Source organism: Pseudophryne corroboree, chromosome 6 (genome assembly GCF_028390025.1).
Source record: "Pseudophryne corroboree isolate aPseCor3 chromosome 6, aPseCor3.hap2, whole genome shotgun sequence".
Lineage (NCBI taxonomy): Eukaryota > Metazoa > Chordata > Amphibia > Anura > Myobatrachidae > Pseudophryne > Pseudophryne corroboree.
In genome coordinates this window covers 142,784,087-142,811,999 of record NC_086449.1, presented here as the reverse complement: position 1 = coordinate 142,811,999, position 27,913 = coordinate 142,784,087, and the positions used below count along the sequence as shown (strand labels likewise).

The window sequence follows — 27,913 nt, the reverse complement described above, 5'->3', positions numbered from 1 at the left end:
TAATGGCCGAAATGATGATTCTTCTTCGAAGAAAAGGCGTATTAATTATCCCTTACTTGGACGATCTCCTGATAAGGGCAAGGTCCAGGGAACAGTTAGAGGTCGGAGTAGCACTATCTCAGGTAGTGCTACGTCAGCACGGGTGGATTCTAAATATCCCAAAATCACAGCTGATTCCAACAACACGTCTACTGTTCCTAGGGATGATTCTGGACACAGTCCAGAAAAAGGTGTTTCTCCCGGAGGAGAAGGCCAGGGAGTTATCCGAGCTAGTCAGGAACCTCCTAAAACCAGGACAAGTGTCAGTGCATCAGTGCACGAGAGTCCTGGGAAAAATGGTGGCTTCTTACGAAGCGATTCCATTCGGAAGATTCCATGCAAGAACTTTTCAGTGGGATCTGCTGGACAAATGGTCCGGATCGCATCTTCAGATGCATCAGCGGATAACCCTATCTCCAAGGACAAGGGTATCTCTCCTGTGGTGGTTACAGAAGGCTCATCTTCTAGAGGGCCGCAGATTCGGCATTCAGGATTGGATGCTGGTAACCACGGATGCCAGCCTGAGAGGCTGGGGAGCAGTCACACAGGGAAGAAATTTCCAGGGCTTGTGGTCAAGCATGGAAACGTCTCTTCACATAAATATCCTAGAGCTAAGGGCCATTTACAATGCCCTAAGTCAAGCAAGGCCTCTGCTTCAGGGTCAACCGGTATTGATCCAGTCGGACAACATCACGGCTGTCGCCCACGTAAACAGACAGGGCGGCACAAGAAGCAGGAGGGCAATGGCAGAAGCTGCAAGGATTCTCCGCTGGGCGGAAAATCATGTGATAGCACTGTCAGCAGTGTTCATTCCGGGAGTGGACAACTGGGAAGCAGACTTCCTCAGCAGACACGACCTCCACCCGGGGGAGTGGGGACTTCATCCAGAAGTCTTCCAAGTGATTGTAAACCGTTGGGAAAAACCAAAGGTGGACATGATGGCGTCCCGTCTCAACAAGAAACTGGACAGATATTGCGCCAGGTCAAGGGACCCTCAGGCAATAGCGGTGGACGCTCTGGTACCTCCGTGGGTGTTCCAGTCGGTATATGTGTTCCCTCCTCTTCCTCTCATACCAAAAGTACTGAGAATCATAAGAAGGAGAGGAGTAAGAACGATACTCGTGGCTCCGGATTGGCCAAGAAGAACTTGGTACCCGGAGCTGCAAGAGATGCTCACAGAGGACCCGTGGCTTCTACCTCTAAGGAAGGACCTGCTCCAGCAGGGACCTTGTCTGTTCCAAGACTTACCGCGGCTGCGTTTGACGGCATGGCGGTTGAACGCCGGATCCTGAAGGAAAAAGGCATTCCAGATGAAGTCATCCCTACCCTGATCAAGGCCAGGAAGGATGTAACTGCAAAACATTATCATCGCATTTGGCGAAAATATGTTGCGTGGTGTGAGGCCAAGAAGGCCCCTACGGAGGAATTTCAACTGGGTCGTTTCCTACATTTCCTGCAAGCAGGATTGTCTATGGGCCTAAAATTAGGATCCATTAAGGTTCAAATTTCGGCCCTGTCGATCTTCTTCCAGAAAGAACTGGCTTCAGTGCCTGAAGTTCAGACGTTTGTCAAAGGGGTACTGCATATACAGCCTCCTTTTGTGCCTCCAGTGGCACCTTGGGATCTCAATGTAGTTTTAGGGTTCCTAAAATCACATTGGTTTGAACCACTTGCCACAGTGGATTTGAAATATCTCACATGGAAAGTGGTAATGCTGTTGGCCCTGGCTTCAGCCAGGCGCGTATCAGAATTGGCGGCTTTATCCTATAAAAGCCCTTACCTGATATTTCATTCGGATAGGGCGGAATTGAGGACTCGTCCTCAATTTCTCCCTAAGGTGGTTTCAGCGTTTCACATGAATCAACCTATTGTGGTACCTGTGGCTACTAGGGACTTGGAGGACTCCAAGTTGCTGGACGTAGTCAGGGCCCTGAAAATATGTTTCCAGGACGGCTGGAGTCAGAAAATCTGACTCGCTGTTTATACTGTATGCACCCAACAAGCTGGGTGCTCCTGCTTCTAAGCAGACGATTGCTCGTTGGATTTGTAGTACAATTCAACTTGCACATTCTGTGGCAGGCCTGCCACAGCCAAAATCTGTAAAAGCCCATTCCACAAGGAAGGTGGGCTCATCTTGGGCGGCTGCCCGAGGGGTCTCGGCTTTACAACTTTGCCGAGCAGCTACTTGGTCAGGGGCAAACACGTTTGCTAAATTCTACAAATTTGATACCCTGGCTGAGGAGGACCTGGAATTTCTCTCATTCGGTGCTGCAGAGTCATCCGCACTCTCCCGCCCATTTGGGAGCTTTGGTATAATCCCCATGGTCCTTACGGAGTTCCCAGCATCCACTAGGACGTCAGAGAAAATAAGAATTTACTTACCGATAATTCTATTTCTCATAGTCCGTAGTGGATGCTGGGCGCCCATCCCAAGTGCGGATTGTCTGCAATACTTGTATATAGTTATTGTTACAAACAAATCGGGTTGTTTATTGTTGGAAGCCATCTTTTCAGAGGCTCCGACGGTTATCATACTGTTAACTGGGTTCAGATCACGAGTTGTACGGTGTGATTGGTGTGGCTGGTATGAGTCTTACCCGGGATTCAAGATCCTTCCTTATTATGTACGCTCGTCCGGGCACAGTATCTTAACTGAGGCTTGGAGGAGGGTCATAGGGGGAGGAGCCAGTGCACACCAGCTAGTCTAAAGCTTTTACTTTTTGTGCCCATTCTCCTGCGGAGCCGCTATTCCCCATGGTCCTTACGGAGTTCCCAGCATCCACTACGGACTATGAGAAATAGAATTATCGGTAAGTAAATTCTTATTTTAACAGAAGTCTGATTCTCTGTATAATTCAGAAAAAAATGCTATAAAACATTTAGGATGCACAGAAAATTAATGTATTCCGCATAATTCACTTTGAGTGAATATTTTAAAATGTGTGTGAGTTTCATTGTCATGTTTACACCTTGTAGCAGCCATTTTGTGAGATAAGTTCCTGTTTAATAAATACATAAGAGAATGCAGGCAAGATATTAAACACACAACATGGCTGCCTCCACTCCAGCTACATAGTTAGATCTCCAAATTTCTACACCAGCTCACCCTCCACAACAAAAAAACAAACAAACGTGCCTTAAAGTTAACAAAACTAGTTCTTCCATTATCTTTCTGCTTCACAATTTGCAATGTATGGGACATGTTTATCAGACATTACCAAAGGGAGGGTTCTGGCATTGTGTATTTTTCTTTCTGAACACCAGAGAGCAGCATCTCTCACAGTAATGTACATAGGGAATGGAGAGTGGTTGGAAAACGCTGATTTGGATTTCTGCAGCGCAGATTAGCTGACATGACCTCAGAGCAGTTTTATCTACACTATGTATACTGGCCTGTACAGAGGTGATATAACTGAGCTCAGTATTGCTGAAGTGTGCTGCCTCTATGTATACATGTAATATTGATAAGTAATTCAATTTTCATATAATATATAGCAGAAAAGGAAGTTCTGATGACTTGAGTTTAGTTTGTGTTGCAAAAATTGTCAAACACTGCTGTAGTAACTGTTACCACGTAGGTGTTTTGCAGATCTCTTTATATTATGCTCTTCATTACGTCTCAGTATTGCTGGATTATCAGAGCGCTTCTCTGTAGTTGTCGGCTGCTCACTGTCACTAATACAGCATTATGCTCGGGTTCTGTTTGTCTGTTTCATGCTTTAATGCAGGCGAATCCTCTAGGCTTAACCTAGCCGTGTTCACCAGCTTCAACCAATCTTCCTGTGTCTACAATCGGAGAACAGAGAGAGTTACTTTGCTATTTCCATCTGACTGGCTATAGGCAACAGCTGTGTAAGCCTCTGTGGTATAGAATAGATTATTGCATTAAAGTATAACTTCTCTTTCAAACAACTATATAAATTACTAACATACAAAGGTTCATGTTTGCTAAAAGAACTTAATGGGTGCTTCATTCATTAGTGACCGTCACTGTGAAAGTTTAATGAAAGATCTGTAGTTGCAAAATTGTTTATCCCCTGCACATAAGTGGTTACAGACTAGACCGCTAAGGGACACAGCCACTATAATGGTGGAAAGTTCAGACCTGGCTTCCAACAAGACATGGGGACGATGTGATGGAGTGCGATTTGTTCTAGTTACTAGTTTTCAGCAAATCGCAGATAAATAGCCAGAAAACCACCATTGTTATCTCTAATTTTTTTCAGTTGCATACACAAATAGTCGTTATGGTAGACTTACCATTGATAACGCTATTTCTCCTAAGTCTACAGGATAACATTGGGATATGAGTTAGCAACAGCAGATTGGCACCAAACGATCAACGCTTTCGGCCTCCCTGCATGCAACGGGCCCGTCCCTATATCCCCGCCTCCTGGCTGAGGCAAAGCAGTTGTTTTTCAAAGCTCAAGGCAGGAGCATTATAGAGAGCCCTAATCAGGTGCGAAGAACACACATTCACCTCCTTCTATACAAGGGGGAAGAGGTTAATGAGTGAAAGGATCCTCAAATCAGGTGCGTCAGGGTGGGATCCCTGTGTATTCTGTAGACTTGGGAGAAATAGCATTATCTATGGTAAGGCTACCATAACGAATATTTCTCCGGCAGGGTCCACAGGTTATCCACAGGATAACATTGGCATGTCCCAAAGCAATTTAGTGGTGGGGGCGCTCCTGATTGGACAGGAGAATCCTTCACCCGAATTCAAAGTCCTGAGAGGCAAAGGTATCAAAGGCATAATGTCTAATGACTGTGTTAACAGAAGACAATGTGGCTGCATTACATATCTGTTCTGCTAATGCACCACTTTGTGCTGCCCATGATGGACCTACTTTACAAGTAGAGTGAGCAGAAACATGAGCTGGAACAGGAAGATCAGCTTGAGACTATGCTTCCGAAATAGTCATCCGAAGCCACCTTGCCAGTATTTGCTTATCAGCAGGCCATCCTCTCTTGTGAAATCTGTAGAGAACGAAGAGAGAATCTGTCTTTCTGATGGCACTGGTATGATCCACGTAGATCCTTAAGGCACAGACCACGTCCAGCAATGCATCTCCCGCAGAAAGGCCTCTTCCTGGAAAGCCAGGACTACAATTTCTTCATTAAGGTGAAATTTAGACACCACCTTGGGAAGATACAGATTTAGTTCTGAGAACCGCTCTATCAGGAATAAAGATCAGAAATGGAGGACGACATAACAATGTCCCTAAATCTGACACTCTTCTAGCTGACATGGCGTCATGGCGGCCAGTAGTAGAAAGAGAACTTTAGCTGTCAACCATTTAAGATCTACTTTATAAAGTGGTTCAAATGGGGCAACTTCAAGGACTAACTTTAAGTCCCACTGCACTGTAGGAGTAACAAAAGGAGGTTGAATGCACAGCATTCCCTGGAAAAAAATGATGCACATCCTGTAAGTTCTGTAAATTGGCAATTTTCTTTTGGAACCATACAGTCAATACTGACACTTGCACTCTCAAGTAAGCCACCTTCAAACCTTTATCCATTCCTGCCTGAAGGAATGCTAAGACCCTGGAAACTCTGAAAGACCTAGGGTCCATTTTCCGTTCACTGCACCAATGACTATAGGTTTGCCATATTCAGTGATAAATGCGAGCCGAGGAAGATTTCCTTGCTCCGAGCATTGTTTGAATTACCTGTTGTGAGAATCCTCTTGACTAGAGGTTTCAAGAGCCAAGCCGTTAAAGACAGTTGATCCAGAAGGACCCTGCATCAGTAGATCTGGACGTTGAGGGAGCAGGAGTAGAGCATCCATCGACATTCTCTGTAGATCTGTGTACCAATGTCCTTTGGGCCATGCCGGAGCTATGAGTATCACGGCACCCTTTCCTTGCTTTATCTTTTTCACCACCCTTGGTAATAGGGTGATTGGAGGAAACACAGGCCAGATGAAAGTCCCATCTCACCGACAGAGCATCCACAAACATCACTCTGGATCCTTGGTTCTTGACCCGTATGCGAGAACTTTGTTGTTCTGACGGGACGCCATGAGATCTATCTCTGGCAATCCCCACTTGTCGACTAGAGTCTGGAAGACCTCTGGATGTAGAGCCCATTCGCTTGCCTGAATGGCGTGTCGACTGAGAAAATCTGCTTCCCAGTTTAGGACTCCCGGAACGAACACTGCGGACGAGGCTGAATGATGAAGTTCTGCCCACTTTAGTGTGTGACTTACCTCCTTCATAGCTTTTTGGCTGTGAGTTTCTCCCTGACGGTTGAGGTAAAGTTACTGCCGTCGCATTGTCAGAGCAGATCTGAACTGGTTTTCCCTGAAGAATGTCCTTTGCCTGAATCAGTGCCATGTACATGGCCTGAAGGTCCAATATATTTATTGGCAGGCAACCTTCTTTCTTGGTCCATTACTTCCATCGTAAGGACCATAGTCTGCGTTTTTATCATCTGATGCAACCAATTCAATTTGACAAGATCAGATGCTGCAGAGGCCTCGAGTGGAACTGTGCATACTCCACCATGTCAAATGTTGACACCCTCAATCCCATCACACGCATTGCTGCATGAATGGATACCTTTTGGCTGTGTAGCAACTCCTGAATCCTTGACTGAACTTTGGATATCCGCTGTACAGAACCAGAGACTATTTTGGCCAATTCATGAGCCACGCCTTTGCAGACACGTTATGGGGGGTCAGTCCGAGTTGATCACTCGCTAGCAGTTTTTAGCAGCCGTGCAAACTCTAAGCCGTGTTTCTTAGCAGAAGTACGAACGAATGCATCGCAGAACGGCTACAAAATAAATATTGTACAGTTTCTGAGTAGCTTCAGACTTACTCAGCGCTTACGATCACTTCAGACCATTCAGTTCCGGATTTGACATTACAAACACGCCCTGGGTTCGCCCAGCCACGCCTGCGTTTTTCCTGGCACGCCTGCGTTTTTCCTGGCACGCCTGCGTTTTTCCGAACACTCCCTGAAACGTCAGTTGACACCCAGAAACGCCCACTTCATGTCAATCACTCTGCGGCGGACGATGCGACTGAAAAGCTTCGCTAGACCTTGTGTGAAAATACATCGGCCGTTGTGCAAGTACGTCGCGCATGTGCAGAAGTGCCGTTTTTTTATTTAATCGCAGCGCAGCGAACATTTTCAGCTAGCGGTCAACTCGGAATGACCCCCATTGTCTGTTGCAGATGACATAGGAGCAATTCCTGCGACTGTGCCAGGATTTAAAGATCATCGAGGAATGGAAAAATTCTTATTCCCTGCTGGCGGAGATAAGCTTCCATTACCACCATAATCTTGGTAAATACTCTGGGGGCTGTAGCTAACCCAGAAGGTAGGGCCTGGAACTGAAAATGCTGTTGGAGGATAGCGAACCGGAGATGGCACTGATGGGACAGTGCTAGAGGAACATGTAGGTAAGCATCCTGGATATCCAGGGATACCATATAATCCCCTGGCTCCATGGCCAAAATGATGGAACGGAAAGTCTCCATATTAAACCGAGGTACCCAAATGTATTTGTTCAGCATTTTGAGATTGAGAATGGGCCGGAATGATCCATTTGGCTTCTGAACTAAAAACAGGTTGGAGTAAAAACCCTGTCCTCGATGTGCAGGAGGAACTGGAATGATTACTCCTGACTGAAGCATTCTCTGAACTGCCTCTTGCAAAGCCCTGGCCTTCGTCTCTATTCGAGACGGGCTGGTACAAAAAACCTTCAAGGTTGGTGCTTCTTGAAGGCAAAAGCATAACCTAGAGATACCGCTTCCTGCACCCAGGCATCTGTTGTAGACTGCTGCCAGATCTATGCAAACTGAAGAAGTCTGCCCCCCACCCTGGGATCCCCCAGGTGGAGGCCTGCACCATCAGGCTGATAGCTTATTCTCTGTTTTACCAACCGGTCATCTGGTAGCCCGGTGCTTTTTAGTCTTACCAGACTTCTTGTATTGGGGCTGCCTGCCATCACCTTTTCCTTTAGCTTTTCCTTGAGACCAAAAGGGACGAAAAGATGGAACTTTTTAGGTTTGAATTTGTATGTGGAAGGAAACTTTACCTTCTTGGAGTCTACTTCTGACTCCAAAATATCTGTCAATTATTTACCAAAACGAATATCTCCAGAAAAAGGCAGAGGTTCCCAAACCACCTTAGATTCTGAATCCGCTTTCCACGTACGTAGCCAAACTGCTCTTTGAGCAGCTATTGTTGAAGCTGATGCCCTGGTGGCAATAGTACCTATATCCAATGTTGCTTCTTCCAAGAACATTGCAGCCTGTTTTATATGTGCTATATGGGATTTTTGCTCTCTAGATGCCATTGAAAAATCCCCCTCCAGTGCCTCAGCCCAGACAGCCACTGTCTTTGCCATCCAAGCTGAAGCCATGACTGGTCTATTGACTGCCCCAGACTGGGGAAAAAATTGGTTTTCCAAAAACCATCCGCTCTCCTATCCGTGACATCATTTAATGATGTTGAAGGCAAAGGTAATGTAGATTTTTGCACTAATCGTATCACACGCGTATCTACCTTGGGAGCCACCTCCCTTTTTAAACAATTCCCAGCTGGAAGAGGATATTTGGAATTCCATTTCCTAGGAATTCTAAACTTCTTATTGGGCGTAGCCCAAGCCTCTTCCATGATTTTCGTCAGCTGATCTGACCTCGGAAACTCAGTCTTAACTGTTTTTTTAAAAACGGGTACCTTGGGTTTTAACACAGGATTTGCTGAATCCTCTAAGGATAGAATGGCTTCCATTGCTTTAATTAACTCTGCTATATCCACTGAGCTGAGACCTTCCTCCTCCTCTTCATCTGCCGAACCAGAGTTTATTGAGCTTTCATCCTCTGATGAATCCTCATCTGAAATGTGTAGCCTTTGAGGATGAAGATTTACTTACCACTGGCTTATCAGCCTATTTTTTTTTAGATGCTGCTGCTGGAAGTGATTAACCGCAGGTGGGAAGCTGCATATAAGGGTTAATTGTGTAACCTATCCCTGGTACAGGACCTGGAATTATCCGTTCAGCTGTACTGGATAATGTCTGTGCAAACATAGCCCAAGGCGGATCAACCTGCACCTGAATCTGCCTTGTATTTTTTAAGAGACCCTGGTGAAAGCTAAAACAATTTACACACAAACCATCCTGAACCAGATCCTGAGAGGATAACACCGCTTTGCAAGACAAACATGATATGAGTGTTGGTGTTGCTGTGAGAGCATCTTCCTCACCTTTGCCGCTCTTAGACATGATAAATAATCAACACTTCCACAGTGTACTACACAATTTGTGACTAATCAATTTTAAGTTTTTTAAAGTGACATACAATCTGTCCCTACCCATGCACCAGCATTGAGAATCGGAATAAAAAAAAAACTGACAGAATATATAGTAAAGTCAGCAATCACACTAGCAGTCAGTCACATGTTATACATTAGTATAATAATTAATATGAGCACATCATCAACTACAAATAAATTTCAAGTATGTAGGAGAACATATTACTAAATCATGTTTAAACAGATCTACCGTTTTCAGACGCATAGCGAAAGAAACAATAATAGTATACAGACTCTTATGCAATAGGCACTTATCTAACGATTCGTACTCAAAAGGTAGATAGAGACTTAGTGCTGTATTACCTACACTCAGTAGAGTGAAATACAGAGAGACTCACCCCGCTTCCAGGACCGATCAATACGTTGGTGAACGCTGAGTGGATCCAGACGCTACTAGTGTACAGTGCCACTCCATGAACCTATAGTGAACACAGACGCTCAGTGAACACAGATTTACCAGTCACACAGCCGCCTATGCTGCGACTGGGTCCCCTTCATATACAGCGTCTCAGACGGAAGCGGGAGAACAGTTCATGGCAGGAGACTTGGAGGAAACTAGTCATGAACCGGGGGGGAGGGGAGACCAAGAGAGCGTCTGACTCCTCACTGCTGACATCAACCCTAGGGATCGTGGCCTCATACTATTCCTGGAGCCTATGATCCCTAAGGCCTAGCACTGGTGCATCCGAGGTGGCAGCCGCGTCAGCGACTGTTTGGTAGTCTCCTCCCAATACAGTGCAGCTGTGTCCGTATTCCCCTTCTAAGTGGAACTGATGCCTTACCTTCTCCCCGTGCTCCGGCCACAGCCTGATAACGTCTGCTCGACCTGCTAGTATATCAGACACAGACGCCCGCTGAAACAGCAATGTACTCGTGGGTAAGCGTTGCCGTGACCAGGCGGGGAGTTGTTGGAGCGACTCTAAGGTATGTATAAGACGCTTTTTAGAAAGAGCACTCAAAAAAATAGTAAGACTATAAAAATAAAATAAAAAAAGTTTATGGCTGATGAAAACCAGCAGCCCATTGACCATTGTCGGGCTCCTGCCGCACCAAACAAAAAAATGATTTGCCTGAGGCAGGAGGCAGGGATATAGGGACGGGCCCATTGCATGCTGGGAGGCAGAAAGCTTTGATCGTTTGGTGCCAATCTGCTGTCGCTACCTCATATCCCAATGTTATCCTGTAGATAACCCCCGGACCGTGCTGCAGAAATCCCTGGATGTAATGATCACTGGAATCACAAAGCAACCCCAAATATGCTGCAAAAATGTGTTGAACAACATATGTGCCTCTGACCGATAGCTGCTATCTGGCCTGTCCTACTGAGGCTGAAAATGAAAAGAGAAAATGGCACTCCCTCCTACCATAGGCCTAAGCTATTCAGCTGGAAAGCAATGTGCAGCCCCCTAACTGTAACTAACTGGCACACTGCTGAATAGCACTGGGCCCTTTTCTGGTGCCCTTGGGAGCACAAGCGTAATAATAAAAAAATTGCCCCCTTTTAAAGGTAATAATTACGAATGAATAATTTTTTTGGAAAGCAGAAATGTGGCTCCTTCTAATATAAATTAAAAAAAAATGCCCCAATTCGTCTTATTCTAATATTAGAATAATATAGCGCCCCCATTTGGATTATAAAAATATGTTTCAATCTCTATCTTAATACTTACCTGTACCCTCGTTACTGGATTGATACAATGTAGTCTAATGGGATTTATTAAATTAAAAAAAAATGTACAAATGCAACTTGCTGCTTAGAGCCACTGCTGTCCAATGAGTTGATTGTCTGACAGCCAATCAGGGGCTTTGTCTTATCAATCAAGAGTTAGGAAGGCCCTGTTTGGATTACCGTCAACTTTCCTACCTTACAAATCCCCAAAAATCACCCTGTGCTGCGTAAAGTAGTGACATTGGTTAACTAACAGGGGTTTTAACTCTTTGTTAGACGTTTTTTTTTACCTCAGGGACAGTATAAAAAATGTGTGAAGCTGCGCGCCATTACAGGTGGCGGGGCTTCACTCAGAGCGGATCCTACAGCTCTCTAGCGCCATTTTCCTCTGCAGCTCATACAGGCAGCATTCCCAGGGACTTGCAGCTCCTCCACAAGGACTCCATCTCATGAGTGGTACCAGGGGGTCTTAGTAAAGGGGGGGAGCAAGTTTAAGATTATAACCACTACTAAGGTGCTTATTTCTGTGCGACCCAGCTAGGTTTTACCTTGCTAGAAGGGGCGCTGTGTGGCCGGCTCTGATTTCTGTGTCTCTCTGAGGACCCTGCCTACATATACTGAGTTTTCACTAGTGTGTGTCCCTTTACAATCATGTCCAGGGACTGTGTCCTGTACAGCGGAATGTCTCTCATCCCCTGGGGACTCACTACCCTGTACTCAGGATATTGTTCACTCCCAGTCCAGTGGGGCTGAACCCCCATGGTTGGCCTCCATTAAAGGGATGATTTCAAATATTTCTACTAAGCTGTGTCATACTGAGAATGAGACAAAATTCTTATGGCAGTCTATGGATGACCTGATAAATAGAGAATCGGCTCCCATGCCTGCGCCCCACACTCTCGCCATTTGCCCACAAAGCGTACTCTGGCCCAAATCATGCAGGGTGATACTGATCCTGACACGTCGGATCCAGAGAAGGGTGAAGTGGAGGGGATGCTGTCCTGTCACAGGGTATACAGGCCCTCGTTGAGGCTATCCGATCTGTCCTACATATTCCTGACAAGACTGAAGATGTAGAAGAGCTATCTTATTTTAACAATAAAAATAAATCCTCAGCTACTTTCCCTGCTTCAAAAGAATTAAATGCCCTGTTTGAAGAGTGGGTGAACCCTGACAAAAAGTTTCAGATCCCTAAAAGGCCGATTTCTTCCTTTCCCTTTCCTGCGGAAGATAGAAAGCAATGGGAAAACCCACCAATTGTGGACGCCTCGGTGTCCAGGTTGTTGCATAAGATAGTCTTACCGGTTCCCAGGGCCGCGTCCTTAAAGGACGCAGCTGACCGCAAGATTGAGACAACTCTCAAATCTTTATACACTGCGGCTGGGGTGGCCCAGAGACCCACTATTGCTTGTGCATGGATCACTAGGGCCATTGCTAAGTGGTCAGGTAACATAATTGACGGCTTAGATTCCTTACCCACAGGGGGGGAGATTATTTTACTCCTACAGCATTTTCATGATTCTGCTAACTTTATGGTGGAGGCCTTAAAGGAAATTGGTTTGCTCAACGCACGCAGCACTGCCATGGCAGTGTCAGCACGCAGAGGCTTGTGGCTACGCCAGTGGACTGCGGATGCGGATTCCAGGAAAGGCGTGGAAAGCCTACCATTCACGGGTGAGGCTCTTTTTGGAGATGAACTGGATACATGGAAATCCAAAGCTACGGCGGGTAAATCTACATACCTTCCTTCCGCAGCAACCCCAGTTAGGAAAACTTTCTCTGCTCCAACTCTGCAGTCCTTTCGGACTGCAAAATTTAAAGGAAAATCTAAAGGTTCTTCTACAACCTTCTGAAGCGGTAAAAGTAAACCCAGAAAACCCGCTGCTGCAGGTTCTCAGGAACAGGCCTCCAGATCTGCTTCCTCAAAGCCTTCAGCATGACTGGATTACACTGCCTGGAAGACAGGCAGGTGGGAGCCCGGTTACGTTATTTCAGTCACATATGGGCAACATCATGTCAAGATTCCTGGGTCAAAGAGCTTATCGCACAGGGATACAGACTGGAATTTCAGGAACTCCCACCTCCCAGATTCTTCAAATCCAGCTTACCAGCTTCTCCAGAAGCAGGTTTGACTTTGCAGGCAGCGATTCAAAAACTGGTACAGACTCAGGTCATTGTTCCAGTTCCACTACACCTACAAATCAAGGTTTATTATTCCAACCTGTTTGTAGTACCAAAACCGGACGGTTCGGTAAGGTCCATTTTAAACCTCAAGTCACTGAACCCATACTTATGGGTGTTCAAATTCAAAATGGATTCTCTGAGAGCGGTGATCTCAGGTCGGGAGGAGGGAGAATTCCTGGTGTCTCTCAACATCAAGGATGCGTATCTTCACATTCCGATTTGGCCGCCTCATCAGACATATCTAAGGTTTGCCCTACAGGACTGTCACTACCAGTTTCAGACCCTGCCATTTGGCCTCTCCACGGCACCAAGGGTTTTCACCAAGGTGATGGCAGAGAGGATGTTTCTCCTCCGCAAACAGGCAGTGAACATCATACCATACCTGGACGAGCTGCTGACAAAAGCGCCTTCCAGGGAGAGATTGTTGGAAAGCATTGCCCTCTCAACCAGACTTCTCCAGGATCATGGGTGGATTCTGAACCTACCAAAATCCCACCTGGAACCAACACGGAGGCTTCCGTTCCTAGGAATGATCCTGGATACAGACGAACAAAAGGTGTTCCTTCTCTTAGAAAAGGCATTGGTAATCCAGTCAATGGTGCGGGATGTCCTGAAACCAACCCAGATATCGGTGCATCTGTGCATTCGTCTTCTGGGGAAGATGGTAGCCTCTTATTAGGCTCTGCAGTATGGAGGGTTTCATGCCAGACCATTCCAGCTGGACCTGTTGGACAAATGGTCCAGATCACATCTTCACTTGCATCAGAGGAATACGTCTGTCACCAAAAGCCAGGATTTCTAATCTATGGTGGCTCCAGACTTCTCACTTGACCAAGGGTCGACGGTTCGAGATTCAAAATTGGATTCTGCTAACTACGGACGCAAGCCTCAGAGGTTGGGGAGCAGTCACCCAAGAGGAACAGTTCCAAGGAAAATGGTCAAGTCAGGAAGCCATTCTTCCGATCAACATTCTGGAATTAAGGGTCATATACAACGCCCTTCTACAGGCATTGCATTTTCTTCAAGATCAAGCCATTCAGGTTCAGTTGGACAATGTGACAGCCGTAACGTACATAAACCGACAGGGCGGAACGAATCTGTGGCCTCTACCTCCTGCGAAAGGATCTTCTGCAACAGGGGCCGTTCGTCTATCAAGACTTACAGCGGCTACGTTTGATAGCATGGAAGTTGAAGGTCAGATTTTAGCCCGGAAAGGCATTCCAAAGAAGGTTATTTCAACACAAGCTAGGAAAGGGGTAATGTCTAAACATTACCACCGTATTTGAAAAAAATGTCTCGTGGTGTGAAAACAGGAGATTTCCTGCAGTGGAATTTCAACTTTTCTCTAACGTCCTAGTGGATGCTGGGGACTCCGTCAGGACCATGGGGAATAGCGGCTCCGCAGGAGACAGGGCACAAAAGCAAGCTTTTAGGATCACATGGTGTGTACTGGCTCCTCCCCCTATGACCCTCCTCCAAGCCTCAGTTAGGTTTTTGTGCCCGTCCGAGAGGGTGCAATCTAGGTGGCTCTCCTAAAGAGCTGTTTAGAAAAGTTTTTTTTTTTAGGTTTCAATCTCAGTGATTCCTGCTGGCAACAGGATCACTGCATCGAGGGACTTAGGGGAGAGATTTCCAACTCACCTGCGTGCAGGATGGATTGGAGTCTTAGGCTACTGGACACTTAGCTCCAGAGGGAGTCGGAACACAGGTCAGCCTGGGGTTCGTCCCGGAGCCGCGCCGCCGATCCCCCTTACAGACGCTGAAGAGACGGCAGAACGGAGGTCCGGAAAACAGGCGGCAGAAGACTCCACAGTCTTCATGAAGGTAGCGCACAGCACTGCAGCTGTGCGCCATTGTTGTCACACGGCTCACTGACTCAGTCACGGAGGGTGCAGGGCGCTGCTGGGGGCGCCCTGGGCAGCAATATAATTACCTTTAGTGGCAAAATAAATACATCACATATAGCCATTAAGGCTATATGTATGTATTTTAACCCAGGCCAGTTTATTAAAAACCGGGAGAAAAAGCCCGCCGGAAAAGGGGCGGAGCTTATTCTCCTCAGCACTCAGCGCCATTTTCCTGCTCAGCTCCGCTGGTGAGGAAGGCTCCCAGGACTCTCCCCTGCACTGCACTACAGAAACAGGGTAACAAAGAGAAGGGGGGCATAAATTGGCGATATTTATATATTAAGAGCGCATATATAGTAAACACCTTCTAGGGTTGTTTATATACATTTATAGCGCTTTTGGTGTGTGCTGGCAAACTCTCCCTCTGTCTCCCCAAAGGGCTAGTGGGTCCTGTCCTCTATCAGAGCATTCCCTATGTGTGTGCTGTATGTCGGTACGTGTGTGTCGACATGTATGAGGAAAATATTGGTGAGGAGGCGGAGCAAATTGCCTGTAATGGTGATGTCACTCTCTAGGGAGTCGACACCGGAATGGATGGCTTATTTATGGAAATTACGTGACAATGTCAACACGCTGCAAGCCGGTTGACGACATGAGAGGGCCGGCGAACAAATTAGTATCTGTCCAGGCGTCTCAAACACCGTCAGGGGCTGTAAAATGCCCATTTACCTCAGTCGGTCGACACAGACCCAGACACGGACACTGATTTCAGTGTCGACGGTGAAGAAACAAACGTATTTTCTTTTAGGGCCACACGTTAAGGGCAATGAAGGAGGTGTTACATATTTCTGATACTCCAAGTACCACAAAAAAGGGTATTATGTGTGAGGTGAAAAAACTACCTGTAGTTTTTCCTGAATCAGATAAATTAAATGAAGTGTGTGATGATGCGTGGGTTTCCCCCGATAGAAAATTATTGGCGGTATACCCTTTCCCGCCAGAAGTTAAGGCGCGGTGGGAAACACCCCTCAGGGTGGATAAGGCGCTCACACGCTTATCAGAACAAGTGGCGGTACCATCTACGGATAGGGCCGTACTTAAGGAGCCAGCTGATAGGAGGCTGAAAAATATCCTAAAAAGTATACACACACATGCTGGTGTTATACTGCGACCAGCGATCGCCTCAGCCTGGATGTGCAGAGCTGAGGTGGCTTGGTCGGATTCCCTGACTAAAAATATTGATACCTTTGACAGGGACAGTATTTTATTGACTATAGAGCATTTAAAGGATGCATTTCTATATATGCGAGATGCGCAGAGGGATATTTGCACTCTGGCATCAAGAGTAAATGCGATGTCCATATCTGCAAGAAGATGTTTATGGACACGACAGTGGTCAGGTGATGCAGATTCCAAACGGCACAAAGATGTATTGCCGTATAAAGGGGAGGAGTTATTTGGGGTCGGTCCATGGGACCTGGTGGCCAGGGCAACTGCTGGAAAATCCACCGTTTTTTACCCTAAGTCACATCTCTGCAGAAAAAGACACCGTCTTTTCAGCCTCAGTCCTTTCGTCCCTATAAGAGTCATATCTGCCCAGGGATAGAGGAAAGGGAAGAAGACTGCAGCAGGCAGCCCATTCCCAGGAACAGAAGCCCTCCACCGCTTCTACCAAGTTCTCAGCATGACGCTGGGACCGTACAGGACCCCTGGATCCTACAAGTAGTATCCAAGGGGTACAGATTGGAATGTCGAGAGGTTTCCCCCCTCGCAGGTTCCTGTAGTCTGCTGTACCAATGTCTCCCTCCGACAGGGAGGCAGTATTGAAAACAATTCACAAGCTGTATTCCCAGCAGGTGATAATAAAATTACCCCTCCGACAACAAGGAAAGGGGTATTACTCCACACTATATGGTGGTACTGAAGGCTAGGTGAGACCTATTCTAAATCTGAAAAATTTGAACACTTACAAGGGTTCAAATCCAGATAGAGTCACTCAGAGCAGTGATAGCAAAGAACAAGGGGACTATATGGTGTCCCGGGACATCAGGGATGCTTACCTCCATGTCCCAAAATTTGCCTTTTCTCACCAAGGGTACCTCAAGTTCGTGGTACAGAACTGTCACTATCAGTTTCAAGACGATGCCGTTGGATTGTCCAAGGCACCCCGGGGTCCTTACCAAGGTAATGACCGAAAGGAGGATTCGTCTTCAAAGAAAATGGACGACCTCCTGATAAGAACAAGGTCCAGAGAACAGTTGGAGGTCGGAGTAGCACTATCTCAAGTAGTTCTACGACAGCACGGGTGGATTCTAAATATTCCAAAACCGCAGTTGTTCCGACGACACGTCTGCTGGTCCTAGGGATGATTTTGGACACAGTCCAGGAAAAGGTGTTTCTCCCAGAGGAGAAAGCCAGGGAGTTATCCGAGCTAATCGGGATCCTCCTAAAACCAGGAAAAGTGTCAGTGCATCATTGCACAAGAGTCCTGGTAAAAAATGGTGGCTTATTCCGAAGCGCTTCCATTCGGCAGATTTCACGCAAGAACTCTTCAGTGGGATCTGCTGGACAAATGGTCCGGATCGCATCTTCAGATGCATCAGCGGATAACCCTATATCCAAGGACAAGGGTGTCTCTCCTGTGGTGATTACAGAGTGCTCATCTTCTAGAGGGCCGCAGATTCGGCATTCAGGATTGGATGCTCGTGACCACGGAGGCCAGCCTGAGAGGCTGGGGAGCAGTCACACAAGGAGTGTGATCAAGTCTGGAGAATTCTCTCCACATAAATATACTGGAGCTAAGAGCAAATTTATAATGCTTTAAGCTTAGCAAGACCTCTGCTTCAAGGTCAGCCGGTATTGATCCAGTGGGATAACATCACGGCAGTCGCCCACGTAAACAGAAAGGGCGGCACAAGAAGCAGGAGGGCAGTGGCAAAACTGCAAGGATTTTTCGCTAGGCGGAAAATCATGTGATAGCACTGTCAGCAGTGTTCATTCCGGGAGTGGACGACTGGGAAGCAGACTTCCTCAGCAGGCACGACCTCCACCCGGGAGAGTGGGAACTTCATCGGGAAGTTTTCCGCATGATTGGGAACCGTTGGGAAAGACCAAAGGTGGACATGATGGCGTCCCGCCCGAACAAAAAATGGGACAGGTATTGCGCCAGCTCACGAGACCTTCAGGCGATAGCTGTGGACGTCCTGGTAACACCGTGGGTGTAACAGTCGGTGTATGTGTTCCCTCCTCTGCTTCTCATAACCAAGGTATTGAGAATTAAAAGACATAGAGGAGTAAGAACTATACTCGTGGCTCCGGATTGGCCAAGAGGGACTTGGTAACCGGAACTTCAAGAGATGCTCACAGAGGACTAATGGCCTCGGGAGCTAAGAAGGGATTTGCTTTCAGCAAGTACCATGTCTGTTCCAAGAGGAACCGTGGCATCGGCCTTTAAGAAAGGACCTGCTCCAGCAGGGACCTTGTCTGTTCCAAGACTTACCGCGACTGCGTTTGACGGCATGGCGGTTTGAACGCCGGATCCTAAGGGAAAAGGCATTCCGGAAGAGGTCATACCTACCCTGGTCAAAGCCAGGAAGGAGGTGACCGCACAACGTTATCACCACATGTGGTAAAAATATGTTGCGTGGGTGAGGCCAGGAAGGCCCCACGAAAAAATTTCAACTAGGTCGATTTCTGCACTTCCTGCAAACAGGAGTGTCTATGAGCCTCAAATTGGGGTCCATTAAGGTTCAAGTTTCGGCCCTATAGATTTTCTTCCAAAAAGAATTGGCTTCAGTTCCTGAAGTCCAGACGTTTGTCAAGGGAGTATTGCATATACAGCCCTTGTGTGCCTCCAGTGGCACCGTGGGATCTCAACGTAGTGTTGGGATTCCTCAAATCATATTGGTTTGAACCACTCAAATCTGTGGATTTGAAATATCTCACATGGAAAGTGACCATGCTGTTGGCCCTGGCCTCGGCCAGGCGATTGTCAAAATTGGCGGCTTTGTCTTACAAAAGCCCATATTTGATTTTCCATTCGGACAGGGCAGAACTGCGGACTCGTCCCCAGTTTCTTCCTAAGGTGGTGTCAGCGTTTCACCTGAAACAACCTATTGTGGTGCCTGCGGCTACTAGGGACTTGGAGGACTCCAAGTTGCTAGACGTTGTCAGGGCCCTGAAAATATATATATATATATATATATATATATATAATTCCAGGACGGCTGGAGTCAGAAAGTCTGACTTGCTGTTTATATTGTAGGCACCCAAAAAGCTGGGTGCTCCTGCTTCTAAGCAGACTATTGCTCGTTGGATTTGTAGTACAATTCAGCTTGCACATTCTGTGGCAGGCCTGCCACAGCCAAAATATGTAAATGCCCATTCCACAAGGAAGGTGGGCTCATCTTGGGCGGCTGCCCGAGGGGTCTCGGCTTTACAACTTTGCCGAGCAGCTACTTGGTCAGGGGCAAACACGTTTGCTAAATTCTACAAATTTGATACCCTGGCTGAGGAGGACCTGGAGTTCTCTCATTCGGTGCTGCAGAGTCATCCGCACTCTCCCGCCCGTTTGGGAGCTTTGGTATAATCCCCATGGTCCTGACGGAGTCCCCAGCATCCACTAGGACGTTAGAGAAAATAAGATTTTACTTACCGATAAATCTATTTCTCATAGTCCGTAGTGGATGCTGGGCGCCCATCCCAAGTGCGGATTGTCTGCATTACTTGTACATAGTTATTGTTACAAAAAAATCGGGTTATTATTGTTGTGAGCCATCTTTTTTAGAGGCTACTTCATTGTTATCATACTGTTAACTGGGTTCAAATCACAAGTTGTACGGTGTGATTGGTGTGGCTGGTATGAGTCTTACCCGGGATTCAAGATCCTTCCTTATTGTGTACGCTCGTCCGGGCACAGTACCTAACTGAGGCTTGGAGGAGGGTCATAGGGGGAGGAGCCAGTACACACCATGTGATCCTAAAAGCTTGCTTTTGTGCCCTGTCTCCTGCGGAGCCGCTATTCCCCATGGTCCTGACGGAGTCCCCAGCATCCACTACGGACTATGAGAAATAGATTTATCGGTAAGTAAAATCTTATTTTTTTACATTCAGGTGTGGATGTGGGCCTACATTGGGCTCCTTGAAAGTCCCGATTTCGGCCTTGTCCATTTTCTTCCCTCCCTGAGGTTCAGATGTTCTTGAAAGGGGTTCTGCACTTCGAACCGCCATTTGTGCCTCCCACGGCACCTTTGGATCTTAACGTGGTGTTGCGGTTTCTGCAATTGGACTGGTTTGAAACTTTACAGGAGTTTGAAGTTAAGTTTCTTACGTGGAAGACTGTTAAACTTTTGGCCTTGGCTTCTGCAAGGCGTGTGTCCGAACTGGGGGCATTGTCTCTCAAAAGCCCCTATTTGTTTTTTCATGAGGATAGAGCTGAACTCAGAACTCATCAGCAATTTCTTCCTAAGGTGGTGTCTGCGTTTCATATCAACCAACCTATTGTGGTTCCGGTGCTTACTGATACCTCTGCTACCTCAAAGTCCCTGGATGTTGTGAGTGCCTTGAGGATCTACGTGAAGAGGACAGCTCGTCACAAAAAATCTGACTCGCTGTTTGTTCTCTACGATACCAAGAAAATTGTGTGTCCTTCTTCAAAGCAGTCTATTGCTCGCTGGATCAGACATACTATCCAGCAGGTTTATTCATAGGCAGGATTGCCGGTTCTGAAAGTACAGTCCCACTCTACTAGGTCAGGATACTGGGGTCCACATTAGTACCTTGGGGATGTACCAAAGCTCCCAAACCGGGTGGGAGAGCACGGAGGCTCCTGCAGAACTGATAGACCAAACTTTAGGTCCTCAGAGACCAAAGTATCAAACTTGTAGAACTTGGCAAACGTGTTCGACCCTGACCAAGCAGCTGCTCGGCAAAGTTGTAAAGCCAAGACAACCTGGGCAGCCGCCCAGGAATAACCTACCTTATGAGTAGAGTGAGCCCTAACAGATTATGGAAACGGCAAACCTGCTGTAGAATATGCATGCTGGATAGTGACCCTAATCCAGCAAGAGATCGTCTGCTTAGAAGCAGGACACCCAATTTTCTTGGGATCATACAGGACAAATAGAGAGTCCGATTTCCTGTGACGAGCAGTCCTCTTCACATAGATTTTCAGAGCCCTTACAACATCCAAGGACTTTGACGGAATTGAGGAGTCAGCAGCAACTGGCACCACAATAGGTTGGTTGATATGAAATGCCGACACAACCTTTGGAAGGAACTGCTGACGTGTCCGGAGCTCAGCTCTATCTTCATGGAAGATCAAGTAGGGGCCTTTACTAGACAAAGCCCCCAACTCCGACACACGTCTAGCAGAAGCTAAGGCCAACAAAGTGACAGCATTCCACGTGAGAAACTTGACCTCAATCTCCTGTAGAGGCTCGAACCAATCCGATTGGAGGAATTTTAACACCACGTTAAGATCCCACGGTGCCGTAGGCAGCACAAAGGGAGGTTGGACGTGCAGAACCCCTTTCAAGAAAGTCTGAACCTCAGGGAGTGAAGCCAGTTGTTTCTGGAAGAAAATGGACAAGGCCGAAATCTGGACCTTTATGGATCCCAAACGCAGGCCCATATCCACACCTGCTTGCAGGAAGAGGAGAAACCGTCCCAGTTGAAACTCCACCGTAGGAAACTTCTTGGATTCACACGAAGATACATACTTTTTCCAGATGCAATGGTAATGTTAAGACGTTACTCCTTTCCTAGCCTGTATCAGAGTAGGAATAACCTTGTTCGGAATGCCCTTCCGTGCTAGTATCTGGCGTTCAACCTCCATGCCGTCAAACATAGCCGTGGTAAGTCTTGACAACGGCCCTTGTGGCAGAAGATCTTCCCAGAGAGGAAGAGGTCTCGGATCTTCCAGCAGGGGATCCAAAAGATCCGCGTACCAAGCCCTTCTTGGCCAGTCCAGAGTAATGAGGATCGCTGGAACCCTTGTTCTCTTTATGAGCTATAGAATTCTTGGAATGAGTGAAAGAGGGGGAAACACGTACACAGACTGGAACACCCACGGAGTTACCAGGGCGTCCACCGCCACTGCTTGCGGGTCTCGGCCTGGAACAGTACCTCCGAAGCTTGTTGTTGAGACGAGAGGCCATCATGTCTATTTGAGGTACACCCCAAAGATTTGTCACCTCTGTGAACACCACCTGATGTAGGCCCCACTCTCCGGAATCCCAGAGGAGGATTCTTTTTACCTCTGCCATTACAGCTCTGCTCTTCGTTCCGCCCTGTCGGTTTATGTAGGCCACCATCGTTACATTGTCCGACTGCACCTGAATGGCCCGATCTTCTAGAACAGGGGTGGGGAACCTTTTTTCTGCCAAGGGCCATTTGGATATTTATAAAATCCTTTGGGGGCCATACAAAAATTATCAACTTAAAAATGAGCCTGCCCCCAATAGTTATGCCCCCAGTCAGTAGTTATGTCCCCAGTAGATATACCCCCAGTCAGTTGTTATGCCCCAGTAGATATGCCCCCAGTCACTTGTTATGCCCCATTAGATATGCCCCCTAGTAGCGAGGCTTTCGTACACACATTAAAAGAAAAAAAAACACAATACTCACCAGCCCCGCTCCTGCTTCTGGACCGTTGCCCTCCGCCTGGCCGCCCGCTCCTCAGAACTATGGGAGAGAAGTCATGACATCTCTCCCATAACACTGCACAGCAGCACAAGCACAGTGCCAGAGCTCAGGAGTGAGCTCCTGCCTCCGGCTGCCACTGAGGGTAAGAAGCCAGGCGCCCACTAGTAACAAAATCTCAGCGGGCACCCGTCTAGGTGAGCCTGGCCGGGCTGGATCAAGTGGCTCTGCGGGCCTTATACGACCTGAGGTTCCCCACCCCTGTTCTAGAAGATGTGCCGCTTGTAGAAGACCGTTGTATATGGCCCTTAGCTCCAGAATGTTGATTGGAAGAATGGATTCCAGACTTGACCACCTTCCTTGGAAGGTTTCCCCTTGGGAGACTGTGCCTCAACCCCTGAGACTTGCATCCGTAGTTAAAAGGATCCAGTTCTGAATCCCGAACCTGCGGCCTTCTAGAAGGCGAGACAATTGCAGCCACCACAGGAGTGAAATCCTGGCTTTTGGTGACAGACGTATCCTCTGGTGCATATGCAGTTGAGATCCCGACCACTTGTCCAGGAGATGCAGTTGGAAGGACCGTGCATAAAATCTTCCTTACTGTGGAGCCTCGTAGGAGGCAACCATCTTCCCCAGAAGGCGAATGCACTGATGAACCGATACCCGTGCAGGTCTTAAGACATCCCGGACCATAGTTTGGATTACCAACGCCTTTTCCACCGGTAGAAATACCCTCTGCACTTCCGTGTCGAGGATTATCCCCAGGAAAAACAATCTCCTTGTCGGCTCCAAATGTGATTTCGGAAGATTCAGGACCCAACCATGGTCCCTGAGCAGTCTAGTCGTGAGAGCAATGGACTACAACAACTTCTCCCTGGAAGACGCCTTTATCAGCAGATCGTCCAGATAAGGAATTATATTCACCCCTTGCCTGCAGAGGAGAATCATCATCTCTGTCATTACCTTGGAGAGTACCGAACGGCAGTGCCTGGAACTGATAGTGACAGTCCAACAGCGCAAATCTGAGATAAGCCTGGTGTGGCAGCCAAATCGGAATGTGGAGGTAGGCATCCTTGATGTCCAAGGACACCAGAAACTCCCCCTCCTCCAGCCCTGAGATCACCGCTCTCAGAGACTCCATTTTGAACTTGAACTCTCTTAGATAAGGGTTTAGCGACTTCAGGTTCAAAATGGGCCTGACCAAACCATCCGGTTTTGGTACCACAAACAGGTTTTAATAGTAACCCTGGTTTACCAGATGAGGTGGAACAGGAACAATTACAGCAGACCTTTCTAATTTGAGAATGGCTTTCTGAAGGGTAGCCCTTTCTGTCAGCAAAGCTGGCAAGCCTTATTTGAAGAACCTGTGGAGTGGGAGCTCTTGAAACTCCAGCTTGTACCCCTGGAACACAATATCGAGTACCCAGGGATCCAGACCGGATGACACCCAGACGTGACTGAAATGTCTAAGCCTTGCTCCCACCTGCCCGTTCTCTAGGCAGGGAGGTTCACCGTCATGCTGAGGATTTTGAGGACACAGAAGCAGGTTTCTGATCTTGGGAACCTGCAGGTGCTGTTTTTTTGGATTTTGCTTGCCCACCTCTGAAGAAAGTGGTAGGAGTCTTGGACTTTTTGCTTTTGCAGACCGAAAGGACTACATAGTGGACGTAGAAAAAGGTTTCTTCATCGTCGGAGATGCTGAGGGAAGAAAAGTTGACTTGCCAGCAGTTGCCGTGGAGATCCACGCATCCAATGCTTCCCCAAATAAAGCCTGACCTGTGAAGGGTAGGTTCTCCATACTTCTCCTGGATTCCGCGTTTGCAGACCAGTGGCGTAGCCAGAATCCCCTGCGTGCTGAGACAGCCGTGGACGATGTCCTTGCAGTCCGATTACCCAGGTCCTTCATGGCCTCCACCATGAAGCCCGCAGAATCCTATATGTTATGTAAAAACAATTCAATGTCACTTCTATCCATAGAATCTAGTTCATCTAGTAATGTGCCTGACCACTTTACTATGGCTTCAGAAATCCATGCACAAGCAATAGTGGTATGGAAACAGGGCCTGGACAGGCAATAGTGGACCTTAACGCCACTCCTGAAGCAGTGTATATGGATTTAAGCGTAGTTTCAATCTTGCGTTCTGCCGGTTCTTTCAAAGTGGTAGACCCCGGGACAGGTAACACCACCTTTTTATAGACAGTCTAGATATAGAAGTGTCTACTATAGGTGGGTTTTCCCATTTCTCCTATCAGCCTCAGGGAAAGGAAAAACCACACAAACCTTCTTTGGGATCTGGAATTTTTTCTCTGCATTTTCCCAGGATTTTTCAAACAATGCGTTTAATTCCTTAGACGCAGGGAAGGTTAGGGAGACTTTCTTATTGTCTGTAAAGTAAGCCTGCTCAACCTGCTCAGGAGGTTTGTCAGTAATGTGTAACACATCCCTAATAGCCTCAATCATGAGTTGCACCCCTCTTGCCAGGGAAGCCTCACCCCTCCCCCATATATCCGGCATCAGCCTCTGCTATGTCAGAGTTGTTGTCCATGTCGACCTGCATAATCTGAGCAAGCGCACGTTTCTTGGACACACCAGGTGATGTTGAGGTAGTGGGGATAGAACCAGACAAGGGCCCTCATTCCGAGTCGTTCGCTCGGTATTTTTCATCGCATCGCAGTGAAAATCCGCTTAGTACGCATGCGCAATATTCGCACTGCGACTGCGCCAAGTAATTTTACAATGAAGATAGTATTTTTACTCACGGCTTTTTCATCGCTCCGGCGATCGTAGTGTGATTGACAGGAAATGGGTGTTACTGGGCGGAAACAGGCCGTTTTATGGGTGTGTGGGAAAAAACGCTACCGTTTCCGGAAAAAACGCAGGAGTGGCCGGAGAAACGGGGGAGTGTCTGGGCGAACGCTGGGTGTGTTTGTGACGTCAAACCAGGAACGACACGCACTGAACTGATCGCAGATGCCGAGTAAGTGTGGAGCTACTCTGAAACTGCAAAGTAGTTTGTTATCGCAATATTGCGAATACATCGGTCGCAATTTTAAGAAGCTAAGATTCACTCCCAGTAGGCGGCGGCTTAGCGTGTGTAACTCTGCTAAAATCGCCTTGCGACCGATCAACTCGGAATGAGGGCCAAAATCTCCACAGATTGGTTTAAAATCTGTGATTCAGACTCATAATGTGCAATCCTAGTAGAAATCTGGGATATCATTCCCTTAATAGAAGCCACTCATTAGGGCTCAGATTCGGAAGGCTGAGACAAAATATTACATTCCTGAGTACAAGGAATGGATTCCTCCGGAGAAGATACATATTCTGCCGCACAAGACACAGAGTCCCTGGACATGGTTATGTGATAATTTACATACACACACAGTAAAATGTCAGACACAATTTCCCCCAAGTACTTTCAGAGAAACACAGAGATTGGAGCCAGCACACACACACAGCGCCCCAGCAAGCAGTGACAGAGTAACTGCCTGGCACTGACTCTGTACCTTAATAGATTACACAGTGAAGTGGCAGCCTCTCCCCCCCCCCCCTCCCCCCTCTTCTTCAACATCCTGGTTACCGCACAGGATAGCTGGAGTCGTGTGGAGGGTCAGCGCTCCCTGACAACATCTCTCAGTGATGAACTGCAGGAAGAAGATGGTGCTGGTGAGCTGCTGGGACCACTCTGAGGAGAAGCTCCGCCCCCAAACATGGCGCGGCTTCCCGCACTTACAAGATTATACTTGCCTGAGGTAATTTATACTAGCAGCAGAACAATGTCCTTGATAGCGTTAGTGACCAGTTTTTTAGGGTATTTGCACTGGCCCAGGGCGCCCCTCACAGCACCGCACTATATGTACCGCTGAGCCGCTGGAGTGCAGCGTCAGTACTGCGCTCCCACCCTGATGCCGCCATTCAACCCAGCTCCCCGCTTGTCGGGTCACAGGGGACACACTCACCACCGGGATCTTCTGGCTCTGTTAGGGGGTGGCGGCAAGCTGCGGGAGGGAACGGTCGCCTCTGGGGCTAACGATCATCACCCTCAGGAGTTTAATGTCCTGTCAGCGGAGATAGTGGCCATTAACCTCTGAGGGTTGGACACTACTCCCCCCTAAGTCCCACGAAGCATGGAGGCTGTTGCCAGCAGTGCCTAACATCTGGGGGGGAAAAAACAATAAAACCAGAAAAGCTCCAAGAGGTCCCCTAGCTGTGACCGGCTCCTCCGGGCACATTTTCTAAACAGTCTGGTAGGTGGAGCATAGAGGGAGGAGCCAGCCCACACTATCAAAGTCTTAAAGTGCCCATGGCTCCTGGTGGACCTGTCTATACCCCATTGTACTAATATGGACCCCAGCATCCTCTAGGACATAAGAGAAAAGTAAGCAAAGGAAATATAGCAGTGCTCATGGGATCACAGCATGGGTGGCTAAAAAGATGTACACAGCCGACACATCCTTTGGGAGCGGAGCTGTCTTGTCACTTTGTGTACAAAGACCCCAAGCCACTCACATGAGAGGCGATACTTAGATGGAGAAACTGAACTAGCCGTTGGGCTGGGTCAATTTTTTATGGTGTGTCTAAAGATGCTTCAAGCGATATTTCAGGGCCTCTCAATCCTTCAGACGCCTGTATGTACACCAGGGAAGGGTTATGCAGTTGCATTAGCTTACAGGTACACTTGTGCCTGAGTTTGACTAAGAATCATGCCCTATATGTGTTCTGCACTCACATGCTCTCTTTTGAAGTGCTTCAGATGTTCCCCGAGCACCTTCCTTGCATCTGCCCCATCCACACTTAACTGGTCGACCGTGGATTCATGCGGCATCTGCAAAGCAGGAATTTATGAAACCTCAGTGTCAGTCCTAGCAGTAATAACTATCTGCTAATATTACAGTCAGCCCTGTGATACATAACTCCACAATGATATATATAACAGCGCAGAATGTTCTCACTATTATACAGTACAGTATATCACAGCAATAATCAGTGGTGACTATAGAGGTGGGACTAGGCCACCACTGGTAATAATATAAACACAGTGCGGGGGCAGCTGAGGCTTTTAGTTTAGTCAGCATTTTGTTGTCCATCAGTAAGAAAAACTGTACATAGGGGTATATTCAATTGTGGTCGAATTCCGGCGTGAATTCGACCGTTCTTGGATTCAACACAATTCGACAGGCGAAACCCTCCACCCGGGACC

At 47.4% G+C, this 27,913-nt stretch overlaps 1 protein-coding gene across 5 annotated transcripts in view; it reads right to left on the bottom strand.

Moving 5' to 3' along the window:
* Positions 1-2,917: 2,917 nt before the first annotated feature.
* LOC134936738 (5'-nucleotidase domain-containing protein 4-like) overlaps positions 2,918-27,913 on the bottom strand; it is a 165,539-nt gene continuing 140,543 nt past the window's right edge. For all 5 annotated transcript variants that reach the window (XM_063931953.1, XM_063931955.1, XM_063931952.1 and 2 more), the window contains 2 exons: positions 27,443-27,538; positions 2,918-3,825 (listed from right to left, as the gene is read on the bottom strand). In XM_063931953.1, coding sequence (XP_063788023.1) covers positions 3,715-3,825; positions 27,443-27,538 — 207 coding nt within the window. In that variant the 3' untranslated portion in view covers positions 2,918-3,714. The remainder of the gene's footprint in view (positions 3,826-27,442; positions 27,539-27,913) is intronic.